This window comes from Larimichthys crocea, chromosome XV, assembly GCF_000972845.2.
Source record: "Larimichthys crocea isolate SSNF chromosome XV, L_crocea_2.0, whole genome shotgun sequence".
NCBI classification, from domain to species: Eukaryota; Metazoa; Chordata; class Actinopteri; family Sciaenidae; genus Larimichthys; species Larimichthys crocea.
The window spans coordinates 10,034,974-10,044,873 of NC_040025.1; the positions used below are offsets into that span (position 1 = coordinate 10,034,974).

The 9,900-nt window shown below is 41.6% G+C and overlaps 1 protein-coding gene across 1 annotated transcript; it reads right to left on the minus strand.

Annotated features, from left to right (window-relative positions):
- Nucleotides 1-4,788: 4,788 nt before the first annotated feature.
- On the minus strand, nt 4,789-9,567 carry nr4a1 (nuclear receptor subfamily 4, group A, member 1). Its single transcript, XM_019273791.2, has 7 exons — nt 9,406-9,567; nt 7,391-8,186; nt 7,152-7,281; nt 6,896-7,059; nt 6,595-6,797; nt 6,326-6,504; nt 4,789-5,858 (listed from the first exon to the last, which is right to left on the minus strand). Exons 2-7 carry the CDS (start codon nt 8,174-8,176, stop codon nt 5,602-5,604), a joined length of 1,719 nt encoding a protein of 572 aa, XP_019129336.1. The 5' UTR covers nt 8,177-8,186; nt 9,406-9,567; the 3' UTR covers nt 4,789-5,601.
- Between the last annotated feature and the right edge of the window lie 333 nt (nt 9,568-9,900).

Consider the following 9,900-nt stretch of genomic DNA (forward strand, 5'->3'; position numbering starts at 1 on the left):
TAGCTCATCAGATGTGCTTGAACAGTGTGGGTGTTTATCTCAGATATTTACTCCGGAGGATCTATTTTAGAAGGTGATTTTCTGATATATATAGACCTCTGAAGGGTCTTACATAAGACATATAAATGGTATAAAGACCAGACACACAAGGTAAAATACTAAAACACATATCAGAAGATTCACTGAAAGTTAAGCAAGCAATACAACATTAAAAATACTCAACTGCATGAAAAAATCCTGCATAAATACAGACAAATGATCCTATTGAGTATTGATATTCAGTATTATTACATTATTGCATCAAATGTTGTACAGTGTCCAGATGGAGCTGTTGTATATAAAGTTGTGCAGTTTAAAATATCACAACGAATCAAACTTTTAGACTACTTTGAGTTTGTTATAATGTAACACGTTATATAGAGTTATTAACAAGACAACATAAAGTATTTCCATGCCCCATTTCCTCTCAGAGAAGCAAAATAGAAACACATTTACACAAATATTTAAACAATATTCTGTATTTTTATAATCAGTTAAGCTCTTTTGTTCTTTTCTACAGTCTAAAATCAGTCAGCTGATTATGTATTTTGACATATTTACATTTATACATATCATAAAATGGAAATACTCAAGTAAAGTACCTCAAAACCGCCCTTAAGCAGAGTGAGAGTATATGTATTGAGTTACTTTCCACATGTATACATGTAATATGATTAAATAGCTTATCTATAATGAAAATGTAGTTGGTGTTTGTCCACTGTTATATTCTGTATTTCCTCCCAGGACCTCTAAAATAATGTTATTGTGAGTATTGATCAGTAATAAAACATCACTGATTAAAACTTTTTTCTCCCTATTGGCTTGAAATCTAACACCGAATCCATATTTACACTCCTGCCAACCAGCAACATAAAATGAAACTGAATAGCCCGAGTACATCGTGTCCTAGAGCGCGTGATGTACTGTAAGTCTATAAGTCTGTATGTAGTCTGTAAGTCTACTGGAGCAAAGAGAACTGAAGAACTGTCGGTCACAAGAGGAAGTTCCTGTTTAAATTGCTGCTTTAAATCTAAATACGGGTGACATCAATCTGAGTTTCCGTCTCGTTCGCAGAGTGGGTTTCACTTCTACTCCACATTTATTTTTAGGACAAATTCTGCAATTACAAAAAAACTGTCATGACGCTCTAAAAAGCTCAGATATGTGTTTGAGATAACAGCTCAACACCTACTGCATGTATTACCATGAAATGCTGTAGAGATGTTCATGGTCTTCAGCGGATGAACCTCATGAAGTTTGATTAGTGCAACCATCAGGTTCGTGTTTGTAGTTTTAAGTGAAACGTCTCTACTCCTATGGCGTCCATGCTGATAATCCTGCATAACTTTAAGCCTTAATATAATTTGAACAGGTGAGTTGTATAAAAAATCTAACTCAGTACATGAACGGGGAACTTAGCTAAAGAGACCAAAACTGTTTTTTGTATTTCTGCTGTGAAGTTGGGACATTTTAACATGGGGACCTACAGAACCACCAGAACCCTCAGATCTTCCCAGCGTGGCCCGTTGGCTTAGCCCTGTTCAAAGAAAAACAATTGATTGGGATTGTGAGGTCATTCCTGGTAGCAGTTCCCCGGTTCTGAACATTACCTGGCTTTTAATGTTGTATGTTAGGTCTTAAAACATGTTCGCTTTGGTGCTATAAAAATTAATTTTGAAACTTCAAACTTAGATGGAGTGCCACGAAATTTGGTCCAGCCATTTGTGCCCTCTTCAGGATGAATTGTAATGACTTTGTGAACACTTAATTTTTCATATAGCGCCATCATCGGATCAAAATCTTTAAATCTGTCCAATGCTTTGGTTTATGAACAAAGCTATAGATAACTTCCTGTGATGTTTGGTAGCTCAGTTCCCATCTTCCATTCAATAATTAAATAAATATTTTCATAAAGATGTTTTGGGGTCACATTTTACCTCAGTGTGTCATTTGACGGTTTGAGTGAAAAAACTAACCATAAATGACATATTTCGTATGAATTCAGCCGCAGAACACAGAGGGGTTATATCATGTTGCTGGTTTCACCGAGATGTGACTCTAAACTAATCATACTCACATCGTCTGCAAAAAGTCTCCGGCACGGAGCCCAAGCTTGTCGCCTCCAAGTGAAACCGAAGCTTGTCTTATGAATTTGTTTTTATAAATGTGACATTCTCATATTCTCACATGAGTCCAGCACAATGTGTCCACATAGTGCCGCGGAGTCAGCTTCTAATCCTGTAACTCTGTCTGAAGCTTGTGATCCTTTATTATCACAGGAATTTCAAACAAGTTAACGTCCATGTTCCCCAGTTTCCACTGAGGCATGATGGGTAGCTCATAAGGTAGTTGCCGTTCCGACCTTATCGTTATCAGTGTGTCATCGCCCACATTATGTAATAAGGGTGAGGCCTTCATCCAAATGTTCTTGTTGCATATGTGCAGAATTTTGAAGGTTGCTTAGATCTTCAGCTCGTATATTAAGTTACGATACAACATAAGATAATGTCACAATCTGTAACTCAAGAGAAGCATGAGACCAGCTGTTTGCTGCTTCATATTATTTGACAGTCCAAATTCCGGATCATCGGCTATTCTCAGTGTTTGATATGAAATCGGATCAGATCATGATCGAGTGCAGTAAATCTAAAAGAATTCATCCTGCTGACACTAAGGTATATTGATAGACCCACACTGTAGGCCCAAATGACAGCGTGCATTGTGATATGCAGCTGTTGATGGACGTGCGTTGAGTGACTCATAATAGTCAGGTGTGCCGTTTGGTAGTTACACTGGATTATGGGGGATGTTTGCAGGTTAATAAACACCAGAGAACCTATAAACGATACAATGTGGTGAATAGTGTGCATCATCCGTGCTGGTACAGCTTCATAAAAAGATACTGTGGGAACAGTCCAGTTGATCTCTGAAGTGTTAGATAGTTATGTACATTTACAGCTTATAAAATCTTTATCTTTACTCTTCTGCAGGCTGGATGCATTGTGCACAGCATATTTGGTGCAAAAGATGCATCAAAGTCTAAGGTCTTTAGTTTGGCTGTCAAGCTGTTGTCTGGCTCCATTGCTCTGGATTTCTGCCCACATTTTAGGATCTTTCAGTGATTAAAATAGGTCTGGTGTTGACATCTGTTTCCCACAGCTAGAGAAACAACTGACCAATCAGAATAGGCAACATTAAAGGTCCAGTGTGTAGAATATAGCAGCAGATTGCAACCACCTGCCTCACCTTCATGATGGAGGAAATCTATGACATCTTTAGATATAAAAGTCTCGTTCTGAGGTAGCAAAAATACAGTGATTTGTATTATAAAGTATTACAGGTGATTATATACTCATGGAAATATACTTACTACTATACTATTTATAATATTATAGACAATTTATGCCATAATCTGCCAATGAATCCCCCTAAATTATACACATTGGACCTTTAGGAATGGTCATCTTCCTCCATACATAGCTAGTGTCAACTAGTTATTTTTAAGGCTCCTTAAACTAATTAGAGGTTGACTGATGTTACTTGATTTTTGAGACCAATATATTAAGTTTAGAGAGTTTTAAAAACTGATAAATATGTTGTCCAGGACTCTGTCTTCATAAACACTGTGACGTCAGTGCTCCCTGGTGGATGAACTCTTTCCTGATATCAGACAGGAATTGTGAACTCATTACACTATGTTTCCATCAGACAGCTCGGTGGAGTGGGTAGATTCAACTGTCTGGACAGGATGAACTCTGTAATGGAGACGCTGTTGTCTCTGTGTGTGTGTGTGTGCTTCTTATGCCTTTATTTGATATGAGTAGTTGCAGACAGGAAGGGGTGGTGGGTTGGAATCAGACCCGAGCGCTGCGGTGAGGCTTGTAAGATGAAACCTTGTACATGACCTCTATCAATCTGTTTCATGGAGTGTGATCGTTGTTACTCAGCGGGCGTCCCATGTTTTTTGTGCTTTCTCCAGGGATGCCAGTGATATCTTGAGAACGCCTGCGTTGGATCCTTGGACTTTTTCCTCGCGCGTCACCAATAAGTTTGACCTTTTTGGGCTTGAGTGCAAAGTCTTAGCAACTATTCGATGGATTGTGATGAAATTCGTGGACCCCCCATGGCGATGACCTGTTAATCCGCTGACTTTTGAATCAGCGTTATCATGAAGTCTGAATGATCTCCATGTCCATGTCTGTGCTACTGTTTCTTCCTGTTGATTTAATCCAGTGTTGCTCATCATTCTTGACCCTGAGTCTCTGTTTTCCTGCCTATAACGGATCATAGATCTACACCTGAGTACTCTAGAACGTCCATATCATCTGTAAGTCTGCAGTGACTTGCAGTTACTTCAAGCTGCAAAAGATGTACATTCATGTTTAGACACACACATGCTTCATGTGAGAGTGCAGCACTATACGGTACAATGATGAAGAGGTCCGAGTTACTTGAGACCGGACTGGGAATTCCACTGGTGTCTAAAAAGAGACCAGCACATAACTGGGAGGGAGTTAGGAGGTGGTGGACGGGGTACATTTTTGAGCGGTATGTTCTGATCTGTTGCCAAAAAAGAAAAAGTTTCACTTGACTCAGCTACAAGTACAAGCTGCCACACAATGGCAAAAATAAACAGTAGTGTGACTTACTAAATATAAAGTCATTCAGCGTTTGTAAGACCAAGCACAAATAGGACGTCTTAGGACTCAGTATGTGTCTAAATATCACGAGTAAAGATGACAAAAGCAGTTGCAATATGCAGGTTTTAACTTTTATTTGTAGCTGCAGTAAAATATAACTTCTTAGTATGTAAAAATAACAAGCCCAAAAAACATTACATTTTCCCCACACTGCAGGACACAGTTCATGTGGCGATAACACCAACAGGTTTACCACAAATCAAAATAATTTACATACATGACCAGTGTATAAGACTGTGCCGGATGATACACGGGTACAGTATTAGCTGCTCCAAGTCTATTCATGATACATGAACGATACTACTGAATAATTCTGTAGGTTTAACCTATTTTATGATCACCAAATACACATGGTGGTATTGAATATAAAGCAAACTGGAGGTTTGAGTGACTTCTTTCGATGTATACGAGTCGAAAATTGTCTGAAATGAAATAATCTGCTTGTTTGAACATGTCGGAGTGCCAGAACAGAAATGTAATGCTTTGTCGGGTGTTTTATGTGCAATTCACAGTCAAAAGATTGTTACAAAAATGCAAAATGATTGTGCTCATGACATCCTTGAACTCCATCAGAAATGTTTCCATTCATGGCACCTTGTTGCATGTAAACAGTTGTCCTTTTGGTCCATGAGCTGGCCTGTTTTATCGTTTAATATCCTGGAAACACAAACTAGGACGAGCATTTTGTCATCGCTCCACATACAAGTATAACTCATTCGCTTTATAATTCAAAAGTAGCCCTTCTCCTCCTCTGGTGCTGCACTATCCCTCAGGATCTTCTTAACTTGAACCTGAAGTATGAGTCTGTTCTCTTTTGCTCTCATATGAACTCCAGATTTCACATCACAGACGGTCTCCCGTCTCAAAACGGAAGCGTATCCATGAAGATTTTCTCCACAATCGGAGGCGGAGGAACCAGATCTTCTATTTTAAGGTAAAAGATACGCTGGAGGCCTTGAGTGCAGAGAGTCCTGAGCTCGGGAAGCTTCCCGAGAAGCCTGGACAAATAATTTGGCCGCAAAGAGTCGGAGTTGCAGCTAGAGACGTGATCTTTGAGGCAGGTGATGAGCTGGTTCTGCAAGTCCTCCACACGTCCCGGCTCCTTCAGGCCATGTCGATCTGCACAGCAAGATACAAGTTAGAGTCAGAGTAAGCTTAATGCTTCATTATTTTGAGACATACACTGATAATACACACTGCAAACTCATTTAATCAGCTTTAAAACAGCCACATCTCTGGGCTGTAATCTTTACACAAACAGCGCTAAAGTGGACAGACACTTGTGCTGTAAGCAGAACAATAGCTTGGCTTTAAATGTAAACCTGCATTGTGGTTATGTTTAGTCTGCCGTGATATATAACATCTTCTCTGCGCTGTACGTGAGGTCGTGTTACATTTTGTCATACACCTGTCGTGTCACTCTTGTGTTGTGTAACTGTCTTGCACTGTCCACACGAGTGAAACCACATTCCTCGTGCAACAAACCCCCCGCTGAACAAGAAAAGAAACTCCAACTCGAGGCCTGATGTCTATACATCTAAAGTTAGATGGGTGAAATGGTGTTAAGGGTTAGCTGAAGCTCTTACCGGTGATTATGACCAGAGCTGTGAGACAGGAGAAGGAGGAGACGTCTAGTTTCATGCGATGGAGCGCTTGAGAAAACTCCAAGATGGAGTCGATCCAGTCCCCAAAGCCTCGGACGCACTGCTTCTTGTGAAGAACGGCCCCGTTGCAGAAGATGAGTTTGTCCATCTCAGGATTAGACCTTCAAAAAGGAACGAACAAACAGTTTGTTCACCTGTTCTTTGATACATTTGGTCAGTTTACTGCCATGAATGAATGAAGCTGAACTCACCGATATGCAAGACGCAGGATGAAGAGTTCAACGAATGCACACTCCAGGAGCAGCTCCTGGTCTTGTAAGCAGAACTCAGAGAAACCCGGGATGCTCTTCGCCCACTTCCTGATGACCTCCAAAGAGGCTGTGAGTAAGTTGTAAAACTGTTGGATGTCACTTGCATCCTCTTTCCGGTTCGGACTCACTGCTTTGTCGTTGTACTGAAATTGCAGACATCAGAGAAGATCAAGCAGATGCCAAGGAGGGTAATCGAATATTCCCAAAGAACTGTACAAGGGAGTTAGTTTTTGATTCTTACCTTGGAGTAATCCAGATCCCCAACACTGGGGTTTGCGTCGATGTGGGCCCTCACAAGCGTAGAGATCATGCTCACCGGAGACACGGTGGTTGTGGTGTCCTGGGCGACTTTAGGCTTGGACGGCAGACGACCTCTTCGTCCTTTCAGGCTGTCCGTCCTCACAACTGAAAAACAGCGACACCAACTGTTACCTTCCGTTCACCGTCACAGTCCTAACTTCAGTCCAACCATTCGTCTGAGTTTGAACCGAACTCACCTTCTCTCACCATGCCGACAGCTAGACACTTCTGGAAACGGCAAAACTGGCATCGATTGCGCCTCCTCTTGTCCACGGGACAGTCCTTGTTGGTGAGGCAAACATACTTGGAATTTTTTTGTACCGTACGCTGCGAAATAAAAAGAAGAGTTACTCAAAAAAACATCATCTCAAAGACAGACACAAACCTTCATTTAGATAGATATTTTTGACTCCATAGACGAAGCAGATCTTATTACCTTGAAAAACCCTTTGCATCCCTCACAGGTGCGAACTCCATAGTGCTGACAGGAGGCATTGTCCCCGCACACGGCACAGCAGCCCTCATTCCCATTAGGACTTTTTAGCTTGGGTGATAAGCTTCCATCCAGCTGGTCAGCGCCATCGAGGCTGCGTGCTTGCTCCATCACCATGGTGGGGAGGTTCAGTGCAGGCGGGCGATTAAAAGTGAAATGATCTTGCTCTCGTAAGTGTGGTTGACCCATATGAGACATATCCTCCACAGATTCTGGACCAAAGGTGAAGAAAGAGGGCGCATGTACCGCTGAGGTCTCCTCTGGAGCCCAGTATCCTGGACTGGGTGAGTATGGCCCAAAGGCTGAATCCCAGTTGGACCCATGCTGACTCTGGAACCCTGGCGTCGAAGGAGACGAGGCTGATGCGGGGCTGCCGAAATAATCTGACCCAGTAGGTGAAACCGCCTCGTCCAGGTAGCTCAGCGTGAACGATCCAGGGTAGCATCCGTAAACCTGGAGGTCATCCAGCTTGAAGGCGGCCTCCTGGCCTGGGGACGGCGTGACGTGAGCAGGCGCTGCGGTGAACTGACACGAATACGCGTCAAAGTCGCCCGCCTGAGTGCCCACGAGGGAGTTGATGCTTGGCAGGGGTGGAGCAGTGGAGAGGTGGTCCCGTGGGCTGCTCATATCAAGAGTGAGCCTGGAGATAAAGTCTGTGCTTTGAAGCTCTGAGCTGCCAAGGTTGATCTCACAGGACGGAGATCCATGCTGGGAGTGTACGCAAGTCATGGCTTCAAGACTGAAAGAGACGTAATGAAAGATGTTAAGCTCAGCTACTCATTTTCGCCCCAGGGACTTCTAGTAGATTGAAATACAAGCTTGTGTGGCTCTGTGTTACCACCCTCTGCGTGCCCTGGTTACAGTATTTGACCCAGATAGACTCATTTACAAGGTGTTAGATCGAACTTCAAGAATATAATGTGATCAACAAAAGTTAAATTACATTTAATTCAAAGATTAAGTTAGGTTACAATAAATCAAATACACCACAGTGAACCAGTGAGGCCTTCAGAGACCCCTTTAGGGGGGCGTGGCGCCCTGGTGGAGTTACCCATCCTTAATTTGATGAGAAATTCTCTTCATAGCAACAGACATATATTAGTATGGAGTAACTGTAATTTTACTGTCTCATGCTGCTACTTGATGCTTGAATTTCCCTCCCCTTTCCAAGAAGTATAAATCTATCTCTCTATGTATGTTAATAGATGCACATTAAACGTGTTTAAAGTCATTCAAGTATTATGAGAAATTCTCTTCATAGCAACAGACATATATAATATTATGGCATAACTGTAGCTGTGCTGACTTTATTCAGCAACTCACTTTGGTGACTTTCATTCATTTTCTACAGTCGGGTTTAATTGTATATAGTTTCTAGCTCTATTTTATTTATATATTTAAGTTTTTGTATAGTTTTCTATTTCTATCTTTGCACAGGTTTAATTTAAATTCACCTTTAATGTCTCATGCTGCTACTGGATGTTCGAATCAATGAAGTAGATGCCAGTGACAGTAGAACAACCTGCTGTCTGCTCATTAAACGTGCTTAAAGTCATTCAAATATAATGAGAAATTCTCTTTATAGACAACAGCCGTATATTATTATGGTGTAACTATGTCTGGAGGTACAGTTAGTGCCAGCACATGTTGCACAGACTTTATTCAGCAACTTAAACTCACTTTCATTCATTTTCCACAGTCTAGTTTAATTGTATATCATTTCTAGCTCTATTTTATTTATATATTTAAGTTTTTGTATAGTTTTCTATTTGTATCTTTGCACAGGTTTCATTTAAATTCACTTTTACTGTCTCATGCTGCTGCTGGATGCTCGAATCAATGAAGAAGATGTGACAGTAGTGCTCATTAAACATGCTTTTGGTGTCAGTATGGCTGCAAGTGATTTCCGCATTCAAATCCGTATTAAAACAAAAAAACAAATCATAATTATTTCTTACCTGTTCGGCCTCTTCTACAAGTGATTTTGAACTGTCTGTACTCCACAAGCGACCATCGGTCATGTTCAGTGCGTCCCTCCAGCTGAGCGGCAGTGCCTTGTCGCTCGCATCCACGCAACATCTTTATACGATTCGCCTCATTGTGTCCATGACGTCAGAGAAAGGTTTCCATACAAGGCTGGGCGGTGGGCGGGGAGATTTCCACGCACGGGCCAATCGCGGCGCGCGTAAAAGAGAATAGACGTTGGATGACGCACTCGGGATTCCGTTGACGCGCGTCGAGCAGAGAACCGCAGCATTGTCCTCACACACACACACACACACACACACACACACACACACACACACACACACACACACACACACACACACACACACACATGCAGCTATATTAAACTCAGCAGAGATCAATATAACACCATGTTTAAAACAAGGAACAGGCTGATTCACATTATGCATGCGCAACATTAAAAAAAGCCTCTTTGTTGTAGAGTT